This window comes from Catharus ustulatus, chromosome 17 (assembly GCF_009819885.2).
Source record: "Catharus ustulatus isolate bCatUst1 chromosome 17, bCatUst1.pri.v2, whole genome shotgun sequence".
Classification (NCBI taxonomy): domain Eukaryota; kingdom Metazoa; phylum Chordata; class Aves; order Passeriformes; family Turdidae; genus Catharus; species Catharus ustulatus.
The window spans coordinates 14,342,749-14,355,799 of NC_046237.1; the positions used below are offsets into that span (position 1 = coordinate 14,342,749).

The window sequence follows — 13,051 nt, forward strand, 5'->3', positions numbered from 1 at the left end:
CTGGAGCTAATTTGTGTCCATGCTGCTTTTAGTGGGAAACCATTAAAGTGAGCACTGAGCTAGGGGATAAATCTGTTTGAGAGCACAAGTTTCTAACCAGCTCTGAAGCAGCGTGTGCTGCTCAGGGCACCCCAGATCACACTGCCATGGCAGGTTGATGGGAGGAGGAAGGGAGAGGAGTGTTTTGAAGAGGTCAGTGTGCTGTTCTGGGCTTGCAGCAAGGCAAATGCTGCATATATTGGGAGGTGTGTGTTCAGACCATCAGTACTGTAGGAAGTAGTGAGTTTAGCAGTGTGTCCTAAAGATGCTGTGAAGAAGCAGAGTCAGCCTCAAGGTGAGGAGGGAGGGATCATGGAAAGTCTTGTGTACTAGCATGGCTGGATTGCTCCGGATGGGGCAGGGCAAAGGCCTGGAGGAGAGCAGGGTGCTTTGCAGTGTGGGTCTGTGATCTCCCTCTTCTGACAGCAAAACCCATGTAAGAAATTCATGCCACTCATCTGGCTAATACAACACATTTGGGTGCTCTGGAAATGGGATTACTGAAATGACATGGAGTTTAAGCACAGCAAAACCATCCTTCCCCACCATTTGAAAATTTTAGAGGGCTCAGCTGACAATTTGTTTTCTAAGCTGTTGCTGCAGATAAAATCTGAAGGGAGATAAAGGCATGTGATGAGAACAAGGAGGGGTAGAGTTCCAGCTGCTCATCTCCCGAGCTCTCTAAGCCAGCAGCAGTGTAGGACAAACCTTGCAGCATGTCATGGGGTGGGATGCAGCATTCCCAAATTCAGTGTTTGGAAGAAAGCCTCACTGACCAGGGCTCCTGTGGGCGTTCTGGGTGCCTGGTTGAGGTGGTGGTGAAGGAGTGGGTGGCTCCCTGTAATGCTCAGATGAGCAGCACTGGGGACAAAACTAGCAAGGGGTGGCATTCTGTATCAGTCTGGACACCTAAAGCCAGTAGCTCCCACACCTTGTAAACAGACTTCTCATGGCACCGAGGAGGGCTGTTGCCTTCCACTGAACAGTCTTGCTGGAGAAGATAAGATGCTTATGTGGTTCCAAGCCTCTCAAAAGTCATGTGTTTCCCTGCCAGCCTCTCACCTGCAGAAGCTCCATGTTGGTCGTCATGTGGGTGTAGGATCAGGCCCAAGGATAAAAAGGTTGGCAAAATGCTGGTGCCCTTCATATTGGTGAGGGATGGCAGGGGAGCTGTCAACTGCCTTTAGGAAAAAGTACTGGATGTGGTCTCTCCTTTCCCTAACCCTTGGCTGTCCTAGGCCAGTGTTTTGTCCTGCCTACGTCCACTGCCAGTGGATTAGTAAACCTAGGCTGGAGAGATAGGGTCTCAACGTGGGCTGTCTGGGGAGGAGCTCCTCTCTGTGCTCCCTTGGTGCGCTCTGCAGAAGTGCATCTCTTCCTGTGCAGATTATGATGGGTTGGGGTACAAGGCACTGCCAATTGGTTCACTCATCTGAGAGGCTGTTGTTAGCAAAGGAAGGGACTGTATTTCCACAAGTCTTCTTCCTTAGTAATGGACAAAAATCTGGTACATTTGTCACCAAGCTGTGACTAACTCGTGAAACCTGTCACTTGTCTCATGACTTACAAGTTTTCATGCCAGGGTGCTTTGTGTGCTGGTGGAGGTGGGACAGGAGTGCCTGGTTACCCCTGAGAGCAGTGACAATGATGGATTTCCTTTGAGAACCCAGCACCATCACTCCCTGGACTGCCTCTCCTGTCTGTGTCCTACTTGTCCCTGGGCACTGAAGGTCTTCTACTCCTTAGTTCTGCCAAACTCTGACTTCTTAAATAAACAGAGAAATTATTAACTAAAATAAATGCAGTTATCTCACAGTTCCTGTAAATCTCCTTATTCTACAGCCATGGAAATGCTCCCATCCTGCATGGACTGTGAGAGCAGAGCAGAATTGCATTGGAGACAGAGAGATGGAAAGCCCTGTGACCCCTTAACCTTCCCCTGGAGAGATCTTCTGACTTTCCAGCGTGAACTTGGAAGTGGCAGGAATGGCTGGATCCCCTGCAGTGTGCGAGCAGAAGTGGGAGGCAGCGGGAAACAACCCAGGGCTGCAGGCACCATGTGGCTGTTGGGCAGCACTTGCAAGAGGAGGGCCTCTGGGAGCACCTAGGGGAGCTCTGCTTGCCTTTGCTTCAAGCACTCACTGGATAAAATGAAGGATTTTTCTGAGTTTGTGTGTCTGTTTATGTGAAAGTGAGCTTTTCTCTCACGTCCTGCAAATGTACAGTAATTTCACTACTATAAGGCGCACCCTTTTGACTAAAATTTTGGCCCAAACCCGGAAGTGCACCTTATAGTCCGGTGCGCCTTATGTAACGTACAAAGTTCGGAAATTTGCCAACCCAAAAGTGTGAGCCACGAGCTGTGGGGGGAGCCAGCAGGGCTGCGGCAACCAGGTGAAGGTGGGGCCACGGCTTCTGGGTGGAGACGGGGCTGCGGGGGCACGGCAGCCGGGTGAAGGCGAGCCTGTGGGGCCACGGTTCCGTGGCTGCCGTGTGCAGGCAGGCCTGGGGGCCCGTGGTGCCGCTCCTGCCGGGTACAGGTTGGCCCGGGGCCCCGTAGGTGCCGGGTACAGGCGGGCCCGCAGCGCCGCGGCTGTTGTGTACAGGCGGGCCCGGGGGCCCATGGCTGCCGGGTACAGGCGGGGCCTCGGCCAGTAACCGCACGGGGGGAGCTGGGGATGAATCCTCGCTGCAAAAAAAAAATGCGCCTTGTAGTCTGGTGGGTCTTATATAATGTACAAAGTTGCGAAATTTGCTGACTCCCAGGGGTGCGCCTTATAGTCCGGTGCGCCTTATGGTCATGAAATTACTGTAGTTGGGGATTTTTACCAGAGTTCCCCAAGACTGGAGCAGGCTCCTGAGCAGTGGGAGCCAGCCCAGGGGACAGGGCTGTCCAAGCCCCAGGGCACTTGTAGCTCTGTCCCAGGCTGTGTCTGTGGACTTTTTTTTTGTCATGGTGAGATCTGTCAGGTCTGTGAAAAATGTGTTTTACTGTTTTGGTAAAAGGTCTGATGGCCCTCGGTGCTGGGTGTGTGGAGGAGTTTTGAGCACTTGCTCTGTAAGGGTGAAAGGTGGGGGAGCAGTGAGCTGCCAGGGTGCCCTTCTGCACACACAGCCGCGAGTGCTGGGTCTCTGCCAAGCTCCAAGGGCTGCACAGGTTTTCCTCCCTGCCAGAGAGAACTAAGTGGGGAGGACAGCCTGGACAGCCCAGGGCAGCAGCATTGCCCTCTGCCCCACCATTCCCTCTGCTAGGGTAGTGGGAACACACGTGCCCTCTGCTGGGGCTGACCCAGTCATTGGGCGGAGCTTCCTAGCTGTAGTTGTTGAGAGCTGCATTGAGCTGGAGCACCTTGGGAACAGAGCCAGGCCCCACCTCCATCACGCACATCCCATGGTGACTGCAGAGCCTGCTCAGAGACATGATGGAAGGTGGCACTTGTATATTTTTAGCTTCTTGCTACATTGGATTAAGAACTGGAAACAAGGGTGTAGACACTGGGCAAACCAGAGTACAACAGTCCGTGCTGTGCACACCGCTGGTGGGGATGGGGTTGCTGGAGTCTTTGGCTCACCAGCCTGCCAAAACCCTCTGTGTGAAAGAAGCTGTCTGTTCTGCTCCTGTTGGGCTGTGCAACCAGCTGTTTGGACAGACTGAGCTGGTGACAGCCAGCCTGACTGATCAGGGAGGCAGAGCTGTGTTGTGGTACCCATCCTGGGCTGCTGTTGGAGTGGCAGGCTGGGCTGGTGGCTTCAGTTAGTGCTGAGAGGGGAAATGGGCAGTGGGGGTGCTGGGCACCCCCAGACATCAGTCTCTGCCTAAAGAGCATGGAAACCTTTGATGACACCTGCAGTCAGGGTCCCTGTGGACCCTCCACATACAGACCAGATCTCTGTGGGGTTTCATTGCATGCCCTAGACCCAAATGCAGGCTTCTGCAGAACTCTCCTGGCCCGTTGCAGGAAAGCTTGGCCAAGCCTGCAGCAAATAGGGCTTGAATGGTCCTTGCACTTGGGTGCAAGGTGGCAGGTGGCATGGCCACTGCTGCTGGCTGCAGTCGCACTGCCTGGCGAGGCTATGTTGTTGTCTGAGGCTGGTTGCCAGGGGAGGTGGATCTGCTCTTGTTGTTGTAACTGTTGGAAGGGCTCATCAGTGGCCTCCTTGCTGGACAGAGCTGCCTTTCAGATCCTGAGGCTGTTGCAGGGCTTTGCCCAGCTGGGAATACTGTTCTTGGAGAGGAAAGCCTGCAGGATGGATTATGGGGTGGGCATGAAGCTTTTGGTCTTATCTCTTTCCCACACCAAAACTCATGGGATAATGCAGGGTTTGGACATGGATCTGGCTCCAACACCCAGCAGTGCAGATGCAACATCTTCTTCATCCCCACCACATCTCCTGGCAGTGCTGGCATGTGACTTCTACCATGTGGGTCCAGAGGAGCTTCTCTGCTCCTGCATCTCACAGATAGTATTAGTATTAGTATTAATTAGTATTAGTATTGTGCTGCTGCTGCTGCTACAAGTGCATAAGTTGTGTAAATCAGTGCTATCTTCATGGGGCAGCAGATGTTGCTTCTTCCCCTCACCTTCTCTTTGCAGTTTCCTCTTCTCCACTGTTGTTCCCTTTGCAGGTACTTGGAACAGGCAGGTGAGGCTGCAGGCTTTGTCCCTGGCACACCACAGGCAGTCCCACTAGCCTTGCCCTGAGCAGGTGTGAGGGAAACACTACTGAATTTCACTGCTCCTCAGCTCCCATGCATGTGCCAAGGGGAGTTTTTAAACTGTCCCTTCATATCCCTATGAACCCAGCTTTGCTGGAGGGCTTACAGAGGGTCAGGGATGCTGTGTGAGCCTTGTGGCTGGAGCAGCCAGTGCATCCCATGGGCTCAGCAGTTTAGGGGAGGGGAGGGAGCCCTTCCAGTAACAGGGGCAGGAGCTGCTTTATCTCTCACCTCCTGGTGGTGTTTTCCCCCAAATCCTGAATAAAAACTCGGCATTCAAATTGAGACTATAAATGAAACAAAACAATTTTAAGTTAAGGAAACACACCACACCATTAAGGCCCACCCTGACCTTGGCTTTGCCCTAGAATGGGGCCGTGCAATTATAAGTGCCCTCTGTTAGCCTCTACAGCTCTCTGGGGAGGTTTTAAACATTTTTTCTCCTGACCTTCTATTTGACAGTAGTTAGACACATGGAACAAGACTTCATGCTCCAACTGATGCTGAAGGACTGTATGAAATGTCATTTATAGAAGATTCCTCTGTGAATAAAAAAAAATTACATAAAAGTGTATTCTGGAAATGTGAAATCATTACAATCATCACTGAAAAAAAGCCAGTTCAAAGAAGTGCAAAGGCATAGTTCTAGGGATAAAAAGCGTTCTGGGGAAGCAGATGCTTCTTGGATTATGTCACCAGAGATTGAGAGATGGGCATCATCTACCAAAATCTGGAAGTCCATCATCTTGACTTCTTCCCCACTCCAAAATATTCAGAAGCAACAAAGCTGCTTAGGTGGACATGTAAAATTATATGTAGAATGGGCAGTTGAATGGAAAATTATGTTTCTATTCAGTTTTAGAGTGTGATAATAAGAAAAAGGACACATACTCTATGAATTTAAAAGTGACCCTGTAACAACGCTGGGTATCACATTAGGAACCAGTAAAGACATGGAGTCTAACAACAAATCTTTTTCCAACTCTCTCAGGATTTAAAAAGCCTTTAAGAAGAGTCACAGAGTAAATATGGTGAGGTCAAGTGAGGGCTTGTGGAAACTGAATGCTGGCAGAACAGCTCAGTCAAATAGGCTCTCTACCCAGAGCTATCTCTGATGCCAGAGACATCAGAAGGTTGCCCTTGAAGGATGTGGTAAAGAAATTTTTGAGCAAAGTAACATAAGCCACCTATTTTGAGGATCTTTACTCTGGAATTGTAAAGGAACACTGTGAGATTTGGGAATTGCTAATAGTGTTGGGGCCATCACCCATTAGGGCCATGGAAGGGGAGAGGGGAGTAAATGTGAAACTTAAAGGTCAATAGATTCACTTAGGTATTGAGTACATAGTTAGGAACTATAATAAACACTTTGTTTCTGAAAATACTACACTGGTGAATAGTCAACATGACTTTTCCAAAGCAGAGTTAGTCCTTGAAGTCTCTTGGGGATTTTAAAGGTAACTGGGTCACAGGGCTGAAGTTGGGCTGGGCTGGTGCAAGGCTCAGAGGCTCCCAAACAGCAGCTGCAGAAGTTTCTCACTGAATGCTTGTGCGCATGTGAAGTGTTGTCCTGATTAAAGGTCTTTCGGTAAATTAGTGACTGGCTAATGGCAAGGAAGCCAAATACAGGGAAGATGTTTCTGCTTTCACAGCACAAATCAGGGAAGAAAGGTGCTGGCTGATTCCTGCAGTCATCTGGGATTCTGAAATGGAGATGGAGGCTGAAAAGTTGAGGAAAGTCTCAAGATGCACCTGGTAAAGTATAGGAGAACCAGCTATGTGTGTGTCATCACTGGGGGCTGTCCCTGCTCCTGGAGGAGGCTCTAAAGCACTGGCAGGGTTTGGCATCTGCCTACAGGTTGTCCCAGGGCGCATTCCGTAGTTTGTATAGGAAAAACGGAACAGAGCAGAAACCCTCCTACTACTCTGTGGTACCTCTGATGCTACATGCTTCCTACTGCCACCCCATAGCCAGTGGGGTTGGAAGAAATGCTGAGCAGGATAAGGCAGATGTCCTGAGAGCTGGTGCAGCTCACCTCTGAGGAGAGGGTGACTTGTCACCTATGCCTTTGCTGAGCCAAAAGAGCTCTATAGAGGGAGGATGGCAAAACTGAATTGTACAGAGCGTGTGACACGGAGACCCCCTCACACCTTGAGAAGTAGAAGCCACTTAGGAGGGTAGCAGGATTCAACCAAAATTAGTGGTTTTCCCCAATACTTTATGAGTATGTAGTACTGAATGCTCCCAGGTGCTTTGGCATCTAGGGTTACAGGTGGGTTCATTGTGGTGTAGGTGCAGCCTATTGCTGGACCAGCCTGGGCAGACAGGTACAGAGATAGTGCCTGCCCTGCCCCACTCCTACCGCCTCAGGGTCAGCGTTGCCTGGAGCTGCTCTCGGCTCGTCCAAAGCAGCCTGGAGCAGCCTGCCATGCCCTGCTGCAGCATGTCCCAGGGCTGTGATTTGCCAGATTTAGGCTCCTGCAGCTACATGTGTTCCTCCGCTGTGAAAGGGGTCTGAGTGTGGCGATATGTCAGTGCTGGCCATGGCTACAGACGCAGTGGCCAGTAGCCCAGTCACAGCAGTGACAGCCTGTTGGCTCGTGGACACCTGTATCTCAGGCCACTCAGGCCAAGGTTGCTACTGCAGCAGAGTTCCCTGCAGTGAGTGCTCTGTCCCCATCAGTGTGACACCAGCCCTTCAGGCTCTCGCCCTTTGGAAGTAGTGGTGATCTCCCTTGTGGCACAGAGGCAGCTGCTGATGTCCTGTGGCTCAGTGAGCTCCTGCCTGCCGTGGGGAACCAGTGGGCCTGCCGCAGGCAAAGCAGGAGGGTGCTTTGGAGCCATGCAGGAGCACAACTGGCACTGCTTTCTTAGGCTTTTCCTGTTGACAAGAAGCCAGGATAAACCGAGCCTCATCAAGGGGTAGTAGCAAAAACCCATTCCCTGGTTTGTGGCAGTGTGCCAGGCTCTCACTGCAGACTGCGCTTGGCAGCACAGTCCGCATGCATGGCCAGAGCTTGCTGTGGGCTTCAGGAGCATAACATGAAGAATTTTCCCCTCAAGATTGACCAGCCGGCTTTGGCAGTATGGTTTCTGGGCTGGCAACACTTGGTGGGAAGCGGCCTCACCTCCCTCCTCTCTGTTTGTATGCTCGCTGTGCAAGCCCTGGCTGTGCGCCTGTGTCCCACAGGCTGGCGTTTGATGGCCCCTTCGTGGCAGGGCCTGCACCAGAGGCTTATGGTTGCTCCAGATGGAGGCAGTCACTGCTGACTGGGACCAGCACTGCTCCTGGGACATGGCAGGCTGTGACACCTGATGCCCACAGGGATCCCAGACCAAGGTGCTGACACTGTTTGGGAAACAGACTTCCAGCTCTTCAGGGAGATAGTCAGTGAGATTCCCTGGGACACTGCCGTCTGGGACAGGGGAGTGGAACAGAGCTAGCAGATCTTTTAGAAAGTGTGGATTGGATATCAATCCCTGTATCGATCCAGACTGGGACAGGAACAGATTAAGAGCAGCCCTGATGAGAAGGATTTGGGGATGCTGGTGCATGAGAGGCTGCACATGCCCAACCATGTGTGCTGGCACCCAAAAACCAACCATGTCCTGGGCTGCATCAAAAGAAGAGTGAGCAGCAGGTCAAGGGAGGGGATTCTGCCCCTCTACTCCCCTCAGGTGGCCCTACCTGCAGTGCTGCATCCAGCTCTGGAATCCTCAGCACCAAACAGACATGGACCTGGTGGAGCCAGTCCAGAGGAGGCCACCAAATTGATCAGAGGGATGGAGCACCCCTCTTAGGAGGAAAGGCTGAGAGAATTGGGTTTGATAAGCCTGGAAAAGAGGAGGATTAGAGGTGACAAAATTGCAGCCTTCCAGTTCCTAAATGGGGCTTACCTAAAGGAGTGGTACTGAAATTGGATAGAAACTTTATAGTTTTGAGTTTTAGAAGCAAACATTCTTTGTTGCAGTGTGCTGGTCACTCCAGGGGATCCTCCCTCCATTTCAATGGGATGAGTGTTGGGTGAACAGGCATTTTATCACGCACACTGATTACAAATTCATTAGCTATCCCCACTTCCCTGGCTTTATTTTACATAGTCACACCCCTTATCAAAAGTCCTTACATGGTTGGTCCATCTTCAACTGCTGGTGTCCCCTGTTTTTGAGTAAGTGCAATATCGTTATTTTGCATAACTTCTGCTTTGTCAGCCTTGCAGACCTGAGCTGGCATCTTGCTTGCGTTTTGCTTGACTTCTGTTTACCTAAGTTACATCTTTTATCTATTTCTACAAGGCTGTGCTGTTGTGTCTTACTGTCCTTGACAAGAGTAAATGTTGTTCTCTACTACTATCCTTATCAAGTGAGTTAAATGCTGTTCTGTTCTACTGTCCTTATCAGGGGTACTACCCAGAGGGGACTCACAAGAAAGGTGGAGAGAGACTTTTTACAAGAGCATCTGGTGACAGGACAAGGAGCAATCAGTTCAAACTGAGAAAGAATAGGTTTCGATTAGATATTAGGTGGCAATACAAATATATATATATATAATATTAGATATTAGGAAGAAATTCTTTGCTGTGAGGGTGGTGATGCATTGGAAGGGGTTGCCCAGAAAAGCTGTGACTACCCCATCCCTGGAGGTGTTCAAATCAAGGTTGGATGGGATTCTGAGCAACCCGGTCTAGTGAAAGTTGTCCCTGTATATGGCAGGGTGTTGGAAGTAGATAATCTGTAAAATCCCTTCCAACCCAGGCCGTTCTGTGATTCTGAATTGTTACAGCTGATCCCCATCTTGCGAAAGCTAGGAATGCAAAGGCTGGGACTGATCATGTTGAACAGCCAGCAGTCTCAGAAGCAGCATCAATAGTGCTGATTTTTTCCTGGTCCTGAATAGGTTCCCTTTAATTTCTTAGGTTCCTGTGATGGCTGGTCCATGTGGCACAGGATGGCTGCTCCCCATCCCAGGCTGCTGGTGCAGATGGCAGCAGGGGTCAAGACTGGAGGTGGCTGATGTGGGCAGGGATGCTGGTGCAGCTGCTTGACCTATGCCAGCCAAGCCTGCAGCCCCACTCATGAGGCTGCAGGGGCATCAGGGGCGTTTCCACTTGCAGTGTGTTTCATTTAATGCTTCCCTCTAATTCAAATGACAAGTGTGAGTGTTACAGAGCACCCTGTGCCTAGACAACCCTGAATGGGCTCCAGCTCTCAGCCTGTAAGATGTAAAGATTTGCATTCTCTCCCACAGCTCTGAGGTGTCTTGAGGAACTGGATGGTGCCAAGGTTCTGCAGAGCCAGGGCATTGCTGCCAGAGACACTTGCACTTCCACGTCAGCACCAGAGAAGGGGCTTGTGAAGGAAGCAGCACTCCTGGCCTGGGGCAGCCATGTGTGAGGTGGTGGGGCAAACACTGCCTCTATCCCCGCAGGCACAGGAGATGTGCCTGGCACTTTCTTGGCACTCACCAGTTGCCCCACAGCTTCCCTATGAGGAGCTGATACCTCCTGGCTGGTGGGAAGGGCCTGTGTCTTGTCTCATGGCACAACCACCAGCCCCCAGTTGCAGGACCAGCTTTCCAGCCCCAGTCATGCCACTGGGCTTGGTCAGGTGCTGCCCTACCAGCTCCCTAGTGATGGGCAAACCCAGCAATGGCCACTGCTTCCCTCTGGTCATGGCTGAGCCGTGCATCAGGAGGAGATGGACTGGAACCTGACACATTCCTCTCCTCATCCTTGCAGCACACTGTGCTTCTGCCTGCTTCTTTGTGCATCCCTTGCTCTCTCTTGCTCTGGCAGCTGCTGCAAGGGATATTTCTGGTTCCCATTGAGAACTGTCACCCACAGCTCCCTTCCTTGGGCTGTCCCCTGCCAGCCCTACCAGCCTGGGCTACTCTCCTGGAGCCAAGGTTGCTGCAGGCTGAGCCTGGGCCCTCACCACAGGCACTCCTACTGCTGCTTGAGGAGAGTCAGGCCCTTGAGTGCTGCTGTCGGGTCATGCCTGCTGAGGCCAGGCATGCCCAGGAGGCAGCTCAATTTCTTTCAGTGTTCAGTGCTGGAAAGTTCACAGGAAATGAAGGAAGTAGTGAAGTAGGAAGAGCAGCTCTTCTTTCTCTCCTGGCCTGGAGGGAGCCCTGTCACCCAGCAGCTCCTGTGAGCAGTTCTGGTCTAACCCTTCTCTTCTGCCTCAAGTTCAGCCCCAGATGGACCTAGGGAGCCCACTTTTTGCTTCTGTAGGCTGCAAGGCATCCCTAGTTCCCTCTCCTTGCCCTACTGGGACAATCTCTGGCTCTGGGCAACAGGCAGGAAGTGGTTCTGGATGCCCAGGTTGGTCTTGTCTTAGCCAAGTGGAGTCTGGAGTGTTCGATGGAAGGCGGAACAATGTTTGGGGCCAGCCACCTCTCTTGGGACCTGCATGGGCTAGTGGGGAGCCAAAAGGCCTCTGTCTGTCAGCTTCTGTTGGTCAGAGAAGGGGAGATCTGTTGAGCTTCATCTGCTCATGGTGGCTGTTAGCCATAGTCCCCGAATGCTGAGGAGCTCTGCCATCCTGTGTTGTGGTGATTGCAGCTCCTGGGGCTGTGGTTCCCTGTGGGCACCTGCCGTGTACAACTGTGGCATTTGCTTCACCTGTCACCTTGCATTCTCTCCACAGCCGCCAAGCTTAAAAGCACTGAGCCTCTCCCCAATGTCGTCTGCCTGGGAGTGCAAGACGCAGGACAGTGAAGAGCAGGACGAGATGCCCCACCAGATGACAGTGACAACCACAAACACAGGTGGCCAGTGCCAGTGCCCGTGCCCGAAGGAGGAGCCTGATGGGGCTCCCCAGAAGCGGACAAGCACCCAAAATGGAATGCAGGACAGTGGGGGCATGGGGGTGAAGAAGAAACGGAAGAAAAAGGATCTGGGAGAGCAGGAAGGGGGAGATAAAGCAGCTGTGGAGGTGAAACCAAAGAGGAGGAGAGAGCCTAAAGAACCAAAAGAGCCTAAAAAGGTCAAGGAGTCTAAGAAGCCGAAGGAGCCCAAGCAGAGGGAGGTGGCTAAGAAGCCCCGGAAACCTCGGGAACCCAAAACCCCGAAGGAGCCTAAAGACAAGAAGAGTGGCTCTGAGCCAACCCCCAGATCAAGACCCAAGAAGAGCAGGTGGGTGGTGGTGTGGCCCTGTGCCTGCTGTGGACAGGCTGTGGGCTTGTAGGAGCTGAAGCTGTGAGAGAGCAGCATTGGGTGTGCCGGACACTTGGTCTGAAGGCTAGATATGCTGGTTGGGATGCCAGGATGAGCTCTCTGGCCATGCAGAGATGGGACAGGCGGGTGCTCTTTTGGGGATGAGGCCCTGCAAGACTCCAAATTCATAAGAGGACCAGGGAGTCTTGGCCTCTCCTTGGTCTGGCCTTTGTGCCATGTGTCCTGGGGCAAAAGGGACTTTAGAGAGGTGTCCCACCAGGACAGTGAGGTGCTGTGTGGCAGAGGACCTGTCATACATGATTTGGGGCCTGGGCAGAGGGTATGTGAGTGAGAAAAACCTGGCCCTGGACTGTGTGCAAATGAGGGTGTGTACACACACAGAGCCAGTAGCGTGCCTTCCCTTGGCTTGGGTTTGGGAGGATGGTGGAGCGCATCCCATCCCATGTCCCTCTCCTGGAAGACTTGTCCCTCCTGGCAGCTGTGGAGCTGTGCTGGCAGTCAAAGCCAGCAGTGGGGGGAGGCCTGAGGACTCCCTTGTACAGCATAGGCCAGCGCTGCCACCTCTGGTAATTCCTCAGCCTTTTAATTAACAGGCTGGCTGGCCAGAAAGCTCTGATTTCTTTTTAATGGTTAATGTGTGCAGTGAGCAGAGCAGGTCTCAAGAGCACCAATGTCATTTGGTCTTCCACAGCTGTACTCCTTCAGAGCTCACTGACAGCTGAATCCTGGGGAGGCCATGGCTGTGGAGCTGCCACTGGGGTGGCCATTGGTATGGGCTGGTTGTGGACAAGAGGAGGTATGGGTTGCTCAGCAGGACAGGAGCTGGCTGCCACATCCCCAGCAGATCCCTGAGCCATGCAGTGCTGTCACTTGTATTCTTCCTTGAGCTTGGGGCTCTGCAGATGTTTGGTATGGGTTGGTGAGCCAGAACAGATGGGGGTGAGTGGATCAAGTGGGTAGTTCTGGGAAGGGCTCCTCCAGGCCCCAAGGAAGGCTGCAGCAGAGGGATAGAGGTGGAGAGGGAATGAGGTGCTGCAGGCAAGGAAAGGAAGGATGAAGCCCATGTGAATGCAGCATTGGGCCCCAAGGAGCATCCTGGGATAAGGGGTGCAGCTA

General features: G+C 52.2%; 1 protein-coding gene across 10 annotated transcripts in view; it reads left to right on the forward strand.

The window, feature by feature from the left end:
* The window catches only part of CHD6 (chromodomain helicase DNA binding protein 6), a 95,849-nt gene that overhangs the window by 38,700 nt on the left and 44,098 nt on the right, over positions 1-13,051 (forward strand). For all 10 annotated transcript variants that reach the window (XM_033074641.2, XM_033074648.2, XM_033074649.2 and 7 more), the window contains one exon: positions 11,406-11,893. In XM_033074641.2, coding sequence (XP_032930532.1) covers positions 11,406-11,893 — 488 coding nt within the window. The remainder of the gene's footprint in view (positions 1-11,405; positions 11,894-13,051) is intronic.